Source organism: Colletotrichum chrysophilum (assembly GCF_026319265.1).
Source record: "Colletotrichum chrysophilum strain AFK26 chromosome Unknown scaffold_14, whole genome shotgun sequence".
NCBI classification, from domain to species: Eukaryota; Fungi; Ascomycota; class Sordariomycetes; order Glomerellales; family Glomerellaceae; genus Colletotrichum; species Colletotrichum chrysophilum.
The window spans coordinates 274,157-288,094 of NW_026517301.1; the positions used below are offsets into that span (position 1 = coordinate 274,157).

The 13,938-nt window shown below is 55.9% G+C and overlaps 3 protein-coding genes across 3 annotated transcripts; 1 reads left to right on the top strand and 2 right to left on the bottom strand.

Moving 5' to 3' along the window:
• Positions 1 to 6,013: 6,013 nt before the first annotated feature.
• COL26b_002762 (uncharacterized protein) lies at positions 6,014 to 7,159 on the bottom strand (the record flags this gene model as incomplete). Its single annotated transcript, XM_053175670.1, has 1 exon — positions 6,014 to 7,159. One exon carries the CDS (start codon positions 7,157 to 7,159, stop codon positions 6,014 to 6,016), a length of 1,146 nt encoding a protein of 381 aa, XP_053040379.1.
• A 2,433-nt stretch (positions 7,160 to 9,592) lies between these two features.
• COL26b_002763 (uncharacterized protein) lies at positions 9,593 to 10,562 on the bottom strand (the record flags this gene model as incomplete). The annotated part of the gene is made up of 2 exons (XM_053175671.1): positions 9,593 to 10,468; positions 10,530 to 10,562. 2 exons carry the CDS (start codon positions 10,560 to 10,562, stop codon positions 9,593 to 9,595), a joined length of 909 nt encoding a protein of 302 aa, XP_053040380.1.
• Positions 10,563 to 11,846: 1,284 nt separating this feature from the next.
• Positions 11,847 to 13,621, top strand: COL26b_002764 (uncharacterized protein; the record flags this gene model as incomplete). The annotated part of the gene is made up of 3 exons (XM_053175672.1): positions 11,847 to 12,997; positions 13,064 to 13,337; positions 13,418 to 13,621. 3 exons carry the CDS (start codon positions 11,847 to 11,849, stop codon positions 13,619 to 13,621), a joined length of 1,629 nt encoding a protein of 542 aa, XP_053040381.1.
• Positions 13,622 to 13,938: the final 317 nt, after the last annotated feature.

The following is a 13,938-nucleotide window of genomic DNA, read 5'->3' on the forward strand; positions in this document are numbered from 1 at the left end:
GTGGAAGGGCCGAGATGACGGGTTTGTTGGGTCGGTTGACAGGTACATACATGTCGGCATGTTATGGCGCGGCGCAGTTGGAGAAGATCCAATGTGATAAGACGAGAAGGTGGTCTGGTCTCTCGCTGAGCACAAGCTACGATCCGAACACTGCTCACCTTTTCTTCCTATTAGCGCCCGGTACATTTGGCTTTTGTACTACGACGTCTGCCGATTGCCTCGCGGATCCTTTGAACTACCTTAGCTCACAACTGTCGACGGCAGGAACCTAGGGTGGAATCTAGAGCGGCCATCTTTTCCTGGTGTCGAATATATTTTTGTGGAGGGAGACACGGTTAGACCAAGCCACGCTTGGCTTCCGGGGGCGCCTCACACAGTTGTCCGTCCCGTCATAATTCATGGTCGACAAGCACGGTTTGACAGCCCGTCTTTTGCAGCCCTAAATCAACGAAACTGGACAATCGGCAACCCGACGTTCCCGCTCGAGGAGCTCCACAACGGGTGAAGGCAAACGGCACTACCCAGAGTCTTGAGAACAGAGTTTGAAGACCCCAGAAGCAATGCGGACGGGGACTTGTTGATACCTTGCAAACCAGATTTCGTCTGGTCTTCTGGACGAGCGAGGGCCGTCTGTTCTCGCAGACCATAAAAGGTGCTTCAGGACCATCCGAGGGAGTGTGGGCGTCGTCCGTGTTGCATTGCATCTCTCTATCTCTCTCTCACGCGCATCGTACATCGTCATTACACCTCACCTCACCTTGCCTCAGCCCATCGCACATTAAGCTCTCCCTCAACTCTGCTGCCCCCCAAATACCAATCTGCGTCTTGGTTGGTTCGGCCGTCACACCGCATCCACGACTGCCGTCCTCTTACATCCTGCACTTGTCCACCTTGCCTTGCCTTGCCTTGCATTGGTGGCTTGCAAGAAGCAAATACACCAGGGCTTGCAGTAGCAGCAACAGCAACAGTCACACCTTACATCATACTGTAACTGCGGTTCGATCTGAGGATTCGCATCTCATCACCAAGTACCTGAGCTGGCCTGAACTGGTCTGGCCTGACCTGAACTGATTTTCGGGCACATCACCGGACGACAGCTGGGAGTCTGAGGTCCATTACCTGAGGTAGGTAGAGGCTCTCTCGTTATGTGTTTTTACCCAGCCCAAACCCAACTCCCTCCTTCCCTGCCCGGCTCACCTTCCCTTGCCGTATCTGAGTTTTCGTGGTTCCTGCCTTCCTTGCCCACGTACCTACGTCCCTTCCTTCCTTCCTGTCTTCAAACCAGACATGCCTGCCTACCTTACCTAGGTACCTTGCCTTAGCCGCTCCTACCTTCTTGATACCCAGCACCTTCCATGAGTTAAGGTACCTCAACGAAGATGAAGCAAGTTCGACGGGTAACTACCCGGTTTGACACCTTCCTGCCCGTCTGAATTTTTACCGCAAGGCACGCTCGGGTTTTATGCCACCTTCACCAATGCGCAAGCTACCCAAACCTTACCTCTCCCGCAGCCAAACCCAAACTTTGCCGGTCGTCCCATACAAAGGAACTGCTGCTTCCACATCCACAATCAGCCACTTTTTCCACCTCCCTTTTTCTTTATCTCTGCAACAATTCCTCTGGAGGCCCTGTCAATAACTCGACCGTGTTCTTTCCAGACACTCGCGTGTGCTTTGAGCTCTTCCTTTCAACCTCGGTAAGTTGGGCTTGCAAGGTCCATAAACTTTATATACCCGCACCACCTATAATATCAGGAGATGCTTGACCGGGGCTGACTCGCTTTCCAGAACACGAAGGGGGAAACCACCACCTTTTCGAGACACTGCACTGCTGCTTTCCCATCGGCTTTTGCCATCGAGAAACCCATAGCTCCAGTAGCTCAGCTCCCCCGACAGCTGAAAACCGCCAACGGCCAACTGCACTGCCCGTCTCCAAACAAACGGCTTTCCAGACACCAACGCCGCCTACCACCTTCCGTTTCCCTCCTGCCGCACAGGACACCCTCGCCAACCGCACAGGGCACCGGCATCCACTACCATCAGCGCACGTCCAGTCTAGCCAGCACAAGCGCACCACTTTGAGAATCTCTCCGCCGTCCCAAGCACCGCACATCACCTCACTTCGGCTCAGTCTGCAGTACATCTGTACCACCTTACACCACCTCACCTCACCGAGTTCCGTCAACACACTCTCCTTCACCATGGCCGTTGCTAGCGCCTGCGCGCATTCTTTCAAGATGATCAAGTCCGACAGCACTCTGATCCAATGGACTTGCAACCTCTGCCACTCCGGTCCGCATTGGTGGATCTTCGAGTGTCGCTACTGCAAAATCCACACCTGTCGTGCGTGTACGCAGAGCGCTTGAGAATGCACGCTGCGCCAGTGCATCGACTGCCGGTGCAGCCACCGAACCGAGCCCCAAACCATACCAACACCGAATTCGAGGGCGCTCACCGTGAGGGGCAGATGCACGATGGCGACGTGGGGGTTTTGCATTAGATGCTCCAGAGGTATGTTCAAAGACATGCGCCCACCATGAAGCTCCCAGTCTCAGATGGAAGAGATTTTGGCTGCTTCTGATGACGCACACTCCCTCCCATCACCGTCCACCAGAGACAGGTCTCGCCCTACCCGATCCCGATCACAATCCCATCGCTCAGAAACAGACAGAATGCTTGTGGCTGGCTGGTTTTCTACTTTACACAGAAGCTGCCATTCCCGCCGCCCTCTGCTCTGATCTGCCTGCCCTCTCCTATCCTCCCTCCAGGTCGGCCCTGTCTGTGCCTCTGCTTTCCGCCTCCTCTCCTTTCCCTTCCATCTATCCGTCGACGTCCCTGTCGTTTCAAGGCCGAAGTCGAGCCGCTGGGATACAAACGGGATGCAGTGACGGCATTTGCTGGATACCACCTGCTAACACAGTCTAAGGTAGCAGCCCCGTTGATACGACTACTCATTTTCCTCATGACGGCGGTGCTATGCCCTCAAACAGGGCATGGCAATACGCATGCAACTAAGAAGCGCCCTGGATGGCGATCGATACCAATCAATGGCATGCAATGACAGGACCGCTTGGATCGGACGATATCGGCTGCTTCTTTCAAGTTTCTCCCCCTTTCACCACAGGGCGCCCGCGACGCCTTCCAGGAGGATGCAACTCTTTCCCTTTTCGAATTTTGACTTTTTTCGACCTCTCCGTTTGCAACCCTCCCCGGACCGTCTAGAAGCTCCCGTCAACTTGGATGTCCGTTGACCTCCGCCACCCCTGCCCCTTTGGCTCCCCTGGCAGGGTGTTCAGGGTGTTCTATCCTGGCGTGGTTTAGCGCAATGGTGCCAAATTTCGGTGCTGCATAGCGCACGTGGGACACTCTGGCTCAGGCACCTTTGCAGCTGGCTGCAGGCACAGGGCTCCGGCGGGGAGCGCATCCCGCCCACAGGGACCGCCTGTCAACGCCACGCCCCTGTGCCATGATGCCCTCGAATTCTGTGCCTGACTGGGCCGCCTCCACGGGATACGCATCAGTATTCCCCGATGCGACAACGCCGGACGGAGCCTAGAACCGACAGGCACAGATCAACAGGGAGTAGACCTCGTCCACAGCTCTCGTCTTTTCCCTCGGTCTTCTTACCGTCGCCGCCGCCGAATTCCTCTCGGCCAAGCGTCTTCTTTTTTTCCTTACGGAGTTTTATTCGGCCACGTAATACCCAATACCCCTTTTTTCTCTACGGCGCACAGTCGTTTGCCGGCAAGTTTTCATCAGTGGTTGGCGGGGTTAGGAGCGAGGAGGCGAGCGAAGGCGGGAAGGGTTTCTTCCTCTAACAATAGACTTTGGGTTTACAGGGAACGGTTTCACGGAGCATGGCAAACAGAAAAAATTGGGCTTTAGAACAAGTCACAACAGCACGCAAGGCTGATGGGCTGGAAGGGCGGTTACCTGTCAATTTTGAGCTTTCTTTTTCCCTCTCCCTCATTGCAGTATTCTTACCGTTCACCGTTTTGCGCGCGCATGTTGTCCTGGGTCATTTGTCACGTTGTCCGCCCCCCTTTCCACTGAAGGAAGCGTTCATATCACGGGCCCCTTCTCCTCGCGCCTCGGTTTGACGTTGAATCCGCGGTGACGAGGGCAGCACGGCATGGCGTCCGGTTGGTTGAGCATTTGTAGCATCGTGGGTCTGGACGGAACAGCGGTCCAAAATGAAACAGCGCAAAGGGCCAAACAATTTCCAATGCGCGATATCTTATGATTACTCACGTTCAACTATGCCATCCCGAGGCGCGGATGGCATCGCCGGTGAAGTTCGGTGTTACTCCTATCCCATGTCCCGGCGCCGGTGTCGCGTCGTTGACGTCCGGCGGTGTGCAACTGACCCGGGGGGCCTCGGCCCTTTTGCGAAACCGAACAGTTACTTTTGACAGGTGTAAAGGCCGGTCAAGGTGGACGTCGAGGGTCTATTTGAGGCTGCAAATGAACGAATTCTTTCTGTGCGTGTTTCTGTGTGTGTGTTCCGTGACACGAAGATCCGGGGTTTGGGTAGCACAAGAGCGTGGCATGACATCTGGCAGCGGCGGGAAGGAGCACCTCCCCGTTTTTCTTCTTCGATTCTCTCCGAGCGAGGATTTACGCGAGGGCGATGCCGTGTAACTCACGCCGTGTCTCGGTCTATTTTTCCCCTTCACTCCCTTCGCTGTCAGGTCCCGCGGAGGCGGTTTGGTGGTGGTGGTGGTGGTGGGCGTCTGTCTCTCAGCACGATCCGGCACAGAGGGGGGCGTCCGTTGCAGCTCGCCACGATCATGCGCCTCCTCTTGCTGCGGGCTGGCGAGAGGCTGGCGAATGGAAGAACGGAGCGGGAAGATGAGGCTTACACCGGGAGAGAGGCGTGTTGTATTCTGTGTGTCCAGACCGTTGGGAGAGAAGGCACAGAGAGGTCTTTGGCATCATGGAAAATAATGTGTGGCTTTTTTTTTTTTGCCCTTTCCTTTCGTTTGTGTCGCCTCGGGGAAGTAGTCATGGACGGGCCGCTGCATGAGAGAGTGTATGTACGCCCCCTCCCCGGCCGCCTATCACGCATCCGACGATCAGGGAAATCTGTTTGGTCGGGGAACATGGGTGGTCTGTTACGCGGCGCGACGTGGATGATGTACATGTTCCAGACGGTCTCACGGAGGAGCCTCTTTCTTGCTTCTTTTGGGGCTGCTTTTTTTTTTTTGGCTTTGGTGTTGGGAAATGAGGCAGAGAGATGTGTGTTTGATCTGTGTGCGTGGTTATGACGCGCACGGGGCCACACGTGAGATCTCGGAGGAGGATGTGCTGTGATGGGATGATGATGGTGATGCTGCAGGAGGTGGCGGGCGTAAGCTGCATCGTGGTTGTTGTTTCTTCTCAGCCAGTGGTACATCGTTTTCTTTCTAATGGGTCTTTCTCATGAAGAACGGGATTTGGAATGGCTCCACTTTTGAGAGTTGATGGAGGGTGTTGGTGAAGGGTGAAGGACTGGCAAGTATAATGGGTGGACCATGGCGATTGGGGGCGATGGAGCAGCCGGTGAAGAGAGCAGCGGCTGATGATGATCGCGGGAAGTGGTGGCGGACGGACTTTAGTCATCATGCGGCTGAAATGTGCATGTTCTTGGTCCTGCACTGCGTGGAATGATGATGGTGGTGGCTTCACCATGATCATGTAAATCAGGAGATGACACCATAGACACATGCTCGTGCCGTGGTTACACAAGAGAAAAACGACCGCTATATGCAATGGCAGAAAGGTTCTTTTTTCTTAGTCTGTTTTCATTTGCTAACTTTTTCTCATTGAAAGAAGCATACCCCCCCTCTAGGATGCTACTCTGTTCTGCATGGAGAGGAAGGAAATCTACCTATCATGTTCCGGCGATACAACGGCATCAAAGTGAAGGGTCTACTGAGAGCTTCTGAGTGACACACACGTACATGTGAAATGCAGCAAAGACGCATCGAGTGTGGGTGAGAAAGGGAAGAGGTACACAGCTACTTCTTTGATATCACGCAACCGCCACGGTGTTGTTGGCCTTCTTCGGCGCGGCGGAGCCAAGCGGCCAGTCGAAGACGGTGCGCTCGGCGTTGCGGCGGGTCACCGCGACTTCATCCCCGACCCGGACGCGGATCCCGGTGGCGGGCCCTGCGTCTGCTCCGCCGACGTCTAGGAAGGCATACCGGCCAAAGACGGGCGCGTACTTGTGGCCCGGGTCGACGCGGCGCTCCTTCATGAGCGCGTTGAGGAGCTTGCCCTCGGGCCCGGCGGCGGGGCTGCCGGTGGCGTAGTCGACGTTGAGGGAGGCGCAGCGGCCGCAGTTCGCGGTCAGGAGGAGCTTTGCGCCGCCGGAGGAGGGGAGGGAGAGCTCGGCCCAGAAGTCTTCGGCGAAGGGGGGCTCGGAGGGGTCGTGGACGACGATGTTGGGGCGCATTTTTGGCATTATTGACGGGGTGGTGGTGTTGGTGGTGGAGGAGAATGATGTGAGGGAGGGGTGGGTTAGAGAGGAGGAGGATGTGATTAGGTATGGGGCGCAGTCGGTGAATGTCAGCCACGGCTTTTGGGCGTTGGACGGGGAGGAGAAGGAGGGGAGGTACGATGTGATGGACGAGAAGAGGGACGACGACGGTGATGATGTTTGAGGAGAGGAGGCAGAGCCAGGGGCGAGGGTGCCGAGGACGGGGCGGCGTCCGGAGCCGATGTGGACCAGGATTGTGGGGAAGCCGAGACAGGCGGAGAAGAAGACGTCGTAGGGATCGCCCATGCGGAGGGCGTCGGCGGGGGAGCCGTGGAGGTCGATTTGGATCGGGGCGAGGGCCGCGGTGTCTGGGACGAGGGGCACGGAGAGGGTTGTTTCTTGGAGGGGGTCGTGGGGGACGAGGGGCGGCGAGGGGATGTGGTACTTCACGAGGATTGTGTCGCCGGTGCCGTCGTCGGTGTCTGAGGAGGCCTCGGCGCTGGACACGATCTCCTGGGAGAAGAGAGCTGTTTGGGGACAGGATGATAATTGGAGCTTCCGCAGAGAGGAGTCTTCGTTTACTTTGAAGAGCATATAGGTCCTGTCGTGGAGGATGCCTTGAGGGGTGAGGATCGCGGAGGTGAGGGGGACCGGGCGGAGGGCTTTGATTGGGTAGACGTTTAGGGCCTTGATCTCCATTGTGTAGACAGTATTGAGGAGGAGAGTGCCGCTGGCGTTAGGAGTTACAATTGAATTGATACGGAATGGTGTGTCATATGCGATTGGCAGCTAGTCACAGACAGATGGCACTTTGGGCGGTGATGTCGGTGTGAGGTTGGTTGAGAGTTTGGAGGGGCAGCATATGTCGTCAGTCGTCGATCGGGGTTTGGTTCACGCAGCGGGCAAAGCTTATCCAATGCCTGGGGTTTGGCTTTTTTGACGTGAGCAATGTGGAGCAGGGATGATCCTGAAGGTTCTCATGTTGGCTGGAGGAGGGGATCGGATACGGAACCCGATGATCAGCTACGGGAGGGCTTGATATGCTTTCTCTGCCAAATCATACACTGCACGTTAAAAATGTTGCATCCTGGAGGAATTCTGCCTCTGACGGATTGGTTTCCTGAGTTATATTCTGCCCGGGTAGAATATTCGGTTAAATCAAGCGATAGATGTGATTTCAGTTTTTGGTCGTCTTTTTCCCTCAAGGCGGGTTTAACGGGAACGCATCCCGGGAATAATGCATCGCAGGACGGGCAATCGGTATTTGAATACTGCAAGATAGGCTAGATAGCGAGCTGCAATTGCGTGACGGTGACGGCGATTGCGCCGGGCTTCGGGAGAGAAGACCCCGCATCGGGATCGGAGGTGCCGATTGCGGAGAATGGTGCTTGGTGGGCTGGTTTGCTGGCGTTGTCTGTTGATGGTAGCTGAGGATCAGAGGGCTGGTGGCGGGTCGTCCCGCGGCTAGCCGGCGACACGAGAAGCGAAGAAACGAGATTTGAAACCATTTTACCTGCGGCACGAGATAGATGCAGGTGCAGGTGTGTCTTGAAGGTTTGCGAAAGGAACGGTAAATGAGGACCGGCGCGGCCCCGCCTGCTCCGCCCCGAATAAACGCCCGTACCAGACACCCCCGGTCTGGCGGGTACCCCGGAGGAGCGAGCTGTTCCGAGAAGGGAAACTAGGTGGGATCCGATTGGTTCGCTCTCGCTGTCGCAAGCTGCTGCTGATCTCTAGCCCCTGAACGAGGGAGATGGTGTTGGTGCCTAACGGCCATGGATTCTTTATTTTTTTCTGATAGCTGTGGGAAATAATTGAAAAAGAATTGCGGATAAAATCACGAAAAACAGAGAGGCAAGTAAAACTCAAGATCCTCATGCAAAACGTGCTTGCATCATGGTCATGTTCGAGTTCCCCTGACTAGTGAACTGGTTACCTAAAATGGCAACTGTGCAGGTGCTCTAGCTTGGGATTCCGAATCTTGCTTTTCCTTCAAGATGTTAGCGCAGCTGTCAGGAGGAGACAAAGTGGTTCCTCGAGAGGGGTCTCGCGCGTTAGCTGGGCTCTCAGGAGGAGTCCAGGCCTGGTTGGATGCCATCGGTGACGCGTAGATCTTGAGGGGTTGGGTGTGATAAGACGCATCGGAAGGGCGTCCGCGATGCTGAAGATGAGTTGCCGAGGTAAACATGCCCGTCGCCGTCCTTGAAAGGGAGTATTCTTTTTCCATGCGTACGATTCTTCCCTTCCAACGGATGGTTCCTCCATGGGGATCCGCGCAGGGTGTGTATAGATTTGGCCGTGTCGGAGATGTGACGAGATGCGCCTGGAGCAGGAGGGGGACTCGGAGCGGGCGTTGGGGCCGGAGGAGGATGCTATAATGGGAATCATCTTCAAGTCTTGGATCGGTGAAATGCTCGGGGGCGAAAAAAACGGCATGGAGCGGTTGATGTTCTTGTATGTCAGGGCTAGCTTTCCTGATTCAGAGTCGTTCTGCAGGTGAACAGGGTGTCTTCGTGTATATCCAGATTACGCGGCTTGGTGCATCTCGTCATGGCCTTGGCATTCCCGTGGGAAGTGGAGGGTGTGATTCCGCATGTTCGTGAAACTTGCGGTCTAGACTTCCGCGCATGGGGTGGTGTTAGTGCACTCGGCATGCCGACGGGATCCTTGAGTTGCCGGTGCGGCCAGCGGGTGGTTTAGGCTGTTGGAGCGTCCTCGTGGACTGTGATGGATGGGCAGATGGCAATTTAGCAGTCTTGGCCTGTATGGGGTTAAAGCCAGGACCAGTCTGGCCTGGATTTGGACTTTGTTAGACGAGACATGAGGCCGGATGCGTTGCTCCGTGGTGTTCTCAAGTTATCGTGGCTCGCCCCCTATCTGCCCCTGGATGCGTCCGCAGAAGTGTAAACGGTGCTTTGGATCGGAAGGTAGTACTGCTTCTGTCGTTTAGCCGCAATGATCTGACTACCAAGAGTATTGTAAACGGTCAGAGACCTTGATACGGACAGGACCGGTTAATTGGTTTTTCAATAATATTCCTTGTCGAAGCACGTTGTTAACAGCATGCTAAAGTCTAACCCCGTGCCCTTTGAGCGCTACATAACCAAGAATAGGCCAATATCCAACGCCGGTTCAGGACTTGTAAACCGTTGCGAACCTGGCCTCCAGATCCGCCTCAGTCAGGACAGGCACGCCCACGAGTTCGTTGTCGACTTGCTCATACGCAGATTCGTAGCGGCCACTCAAGACCCCAGCCTTGATGGCACCCATGATTTTGCCCTCGTTGTAGGGGTCCTCCTTCACACCATTCAGGGCCTCAGCGAACGCGGCCTCTCCTTCCAGCTCAATCTCCTTCCACTCAGTGCCCGGCGGCGAGTACTTCTTGGCCAGTTCGTACAGCCGCCTCTGGGTCACCACCAGCTCGTGGACCTTGATGTTGCGGTTCCTGGTCGCCTTGGGGTTCTTCAGGGCACCCGCCACCGCCTTGCCGATGGAGGAGACGCTGGTGGTGCTCAGACGGTGGCGGCCGCCGTCCCAGAGCTCGACGGTCTTGTTCGCATAGTCGAACGCGACGGGGACCGTGGTCAGGAAGTCGAGGAACGCCCCGACGGAGAAGATGGTGTGCTCGATCTCACCGGTGCGGGCCTTGTCGGTGAGGTACCTCTGGACGTCGAGCATGGGGCCCAGTACGGGGACGAGCTCGCGCTGGGCCTTGGGGTCGGTGGTGAAGGTGCCCCAATCCGAGGGGATGTAGCGCTTCACGCCGGCCTTGATGCTGGCGTCGATGACTGTGTTCTGCGTGAGGAGACCGCCTTTGCTGACGGTGGAGACGACCGCGTCTTGGCCGCGGAGGGCGGCGGCGAGGTCGTCGACGGAAGAGTAGTCTACCGTCGCGAATTTGACGCCCGAGGGAAGACCTTCCTTGGCGGACTCGGAGCGGCCGAGAACGGTGACTGTGAGTCCGGCATTGGCGAGCTCTGTCAGAATGGCGGATCCAAGAAATCCTTTCTGTGTAGAGATGCATGTTAGGCGATTTGGGTGTACTTAGTTTTAGACCATGTGGACTTACACCGAGGAGGGCAACGTTCTGGTAGGTGCTCATCTTGACGGTTGACGATCACTGAAGTGATGAAAGTGTAGTTTGATGTTAGCTGCTGTGATGATGAACTGAGTGATGGCGATGATCCATTCGTTGTTGCCTGGGTTGACAGTCCCGTATTATACCATCCGAGTGATTCTGTAAGTACGCCTCCCACTCACGGAGTGGGACTTTGAGGGTTTCGACATTCTGGGATATTATTCAGCCCAGCTTCTACAAGTTCATGCTCAACCGTGGTGTTTAGTGCCATCCCAGGAAAGAGTTCGACTGACTTTTGCTCCCGCCCATCGCGCCATCGCAGCAAACCCGAGGAGGAGACATTCCTGCGCTGGAGGAGACAAGGGGGCCCATGTGAAGCTGGCGGGGATTTGATTCCGCCCGCCTGGCTTTTGATCCCGCCAACCAATGAACGTCAGAGATCTAAGCCGTTTCCGGCGTTGACATGGGCGGGACGGCGGGTTGGGGTAAGCTGAGCGGATGCAGATTGCTTACTAAATTTGCTCCCGCTCACCACTTACATAGCCGCTTGCCTTCCACGACTGACCTCAGCGGACTCTTTTCATCTAAACTCGCGGATCCTTTGCTGCAATCTTTGCGTCTGTGTCGATTCCACTGGCCGAACGAATATGGCTAGTGCCGCGGATGATGCCGCCGCCGTTGAGGATGCGGAGGAGCCCCCCAAGAAGCGGATCTACAGTGTAAGTGTAAGCCCGGGCGGATGCATTTGTTGGAGAGTCTCTAAACGCGGCCACAGGCATGCCTACACTGTCAATCACGCAAGAGAAGATGCGATGGCGGCGAGCCGACGTGCGGGCTCTGCACCAGGCTTGGTGTACAGTGTGTCTACACGCAACGAAGACGCCGTGGTCCTGGGAAGCAGTCCGTCACCATACCCTGCGTAAAGAGTCAGACGCTAACTTTCTGTGGAGAAATAAACCCGCTGTTGATGCGGAAGCAAAGCTGAGAGCCATAGAGACATCGCTGGAGCGGATGGCGCAACTGCACGTCACCGATGGAGGAGCATCAAGCAGTGGTCCCGGCCGGACTCAACTTCCTTCAGAAGGTTGGTCCACTTACACACGGGCTGGTCAGAAACATTCTGCTAATCCCCATGAAGCCACTCTGCCACCTGTGACAGCAAGTGTCGACGATACAGCCAAGGACGTAGACAGACCTGCCCATGATGACCTTGCCAACTCGTCCCGGGACCCTCTCCCGACGAGTAGCCTGCCTTCTCGCTTCCCGCCATTGCGAGATCTCTTCTCGGGACCCCAGCTGATATCCACGATGCGCGCCATCAGAAGCGACATGGAATCACGCATGGACCACTCCCCTTTCAAGAGGAGAGCGTTCACGAGCTTCCCTCCTCCAGAGTATCTCCTCGACCTGGAACAGGCCGTCATCGAGGACATCCAACTGTTCTGTCCGACCATCACCCGCAAGCAATTCCTGGAGCTCGCCGAACAGCAGTACACAGGCGGCGCCCGCGAGAAGACGGCCATCGACGATCCCGCCCGGTGGGCCATCATCAACGCCCTCTTCGCGACGGCGGTCCAGTGGAGGACGGCGAACGATTCCTTCGAGGACATGTCGCCCATGAGCTGGGGCTACTTCAAGAACGCCTTCTCCGTATTCCCGGAGCTGCTCATTTCCGGAGGGGGCGTATCGACGGTTGAAGCAATGCTAACTATGGCCACGTTCCTTTTGGGGACGACAGACGCCAGAACAACGTTGCAGGTGGCCTCTTCCGCTGCTAGGACGGCGCAGATGATGGGCCTGCATAGGAGGGAGGCGTATACCAAGCTAGACGCTGCACAGTCGAGGCAACATCGGCGCGCGTGCTGGGTCGCGTTCATCGTCGACACGGAAATGGCAGTCCGGTTCGGCATCTCGCCGTCCTTCAACCTGTCTCAGATGAACGCAGACCTCCCAGACGAGGGTCTGGCCTCTTTCAACCATGCAATAGGCATAACCTGCGCAGAGAAAACGCAGTGCTACGTCAGGAAGCTGGCAGAGCTGTCGCGAATAAGGTACAAGATCCACGATCAGCTTTCCATCGACAGTATCAAAACCCAGGCTGGACCACACCACCAGGCGGCCGTCCTGGCTTTAAGTGCCGAGCTGGAAGCGTGGAGGAACACGTTCCCGGAACACTTGAGACCTAAACTCACGGCAGTCGTGCATGACAGGGAACTCGAGACTCATGTTGTGCTCCTCCACGTTTACTATTTCGACGCCTTGATCAAGATCCACACGAACCTGGCCCGCCTCAAGAGCGTTTCAAGCCACAGCCTGACGCTCTGCCAGAACCCCAGCTGGGAGGCCAGCCAGAGTTCGTATCCCAATGTGCAAGACGCGTATGAAAAGTGCACAGCGGCTGCCCGTGCTACGGTTGAGATTCTACGGGTGACGCCTCCGCATTCATTCGTACATCTATGGTAAGTGTTGTTCTGGTCCATGACGGCCATTCTTTTATGCTGGTCAACTAACATCAATACCTCAAGGGCCATGATTTGCTACCCGGTTGCATCGTGCCTGATTCTCCTCTGGTCCGCCCTCGAAGACTCCACAGGCGCGGAAGCGCACGTCAACGTCAGGGTCCTCGGCCAATTTGTGCAGTTCCTCGCAGGGCTCCGGGAAGAAGGCTGCGACGTCCGGAACCTGTTGGACGGCTGCTCCAAGTTCTTCAAGATTGCAAAGTACGTCGTGCACACGCAACGCACGATCAGGCTCACGAGGCCTCTGGACGAAGACGAGAACGTGAGGGAGCAGCTTGAGGTGAGTTCCCCAAAGTTCTGTCTTGTAATTTGGGGTTTCTGTGTGTTTATAGCTGCTGACCTGGTTAACTGTTCTGGCAGACTCTGCGGCTCAAGCTCTCGGGTGTCGCGGATTGGACACATCTGGCCCAGGGGCTGTTGAGCAACATGCCATCATTGTGTGCCCAGGCGCGAGATGTTTTCTCGGATATTCTGGAGAGTGAGAAGCCGGGATCAGACGGGTATGGGCCGTTGGCGGCAGACATGTTGAAGCCGCATAATCACAATTTCTGCTTCGGTCCTTGACCTCGGCCTGCAAAACATATGCCAGTTCATGCGATGGGTCGTTTAATAGAAGATTCAACTTCCATGCTCTTTGACACTTTGCACCTCAGTCTTAGGACTCTTGAAGGCCGGAGTGAAGTGGTTTATGGAAGGAGTTGAGGATATATCTGCGTCCGTTGCCAGGCCAATTGACCTATTCTTTTCACCCGGCGCCGGCGCCGACCCCTCACAAACCGTCAGACGCATCTATAACTTCTCGTCTAGACAATGTGATGGGAAATATCTAGCATCGCTGTGTTCAACCTTGGGCATGTAATATTACTCCCACTGGGCTACAC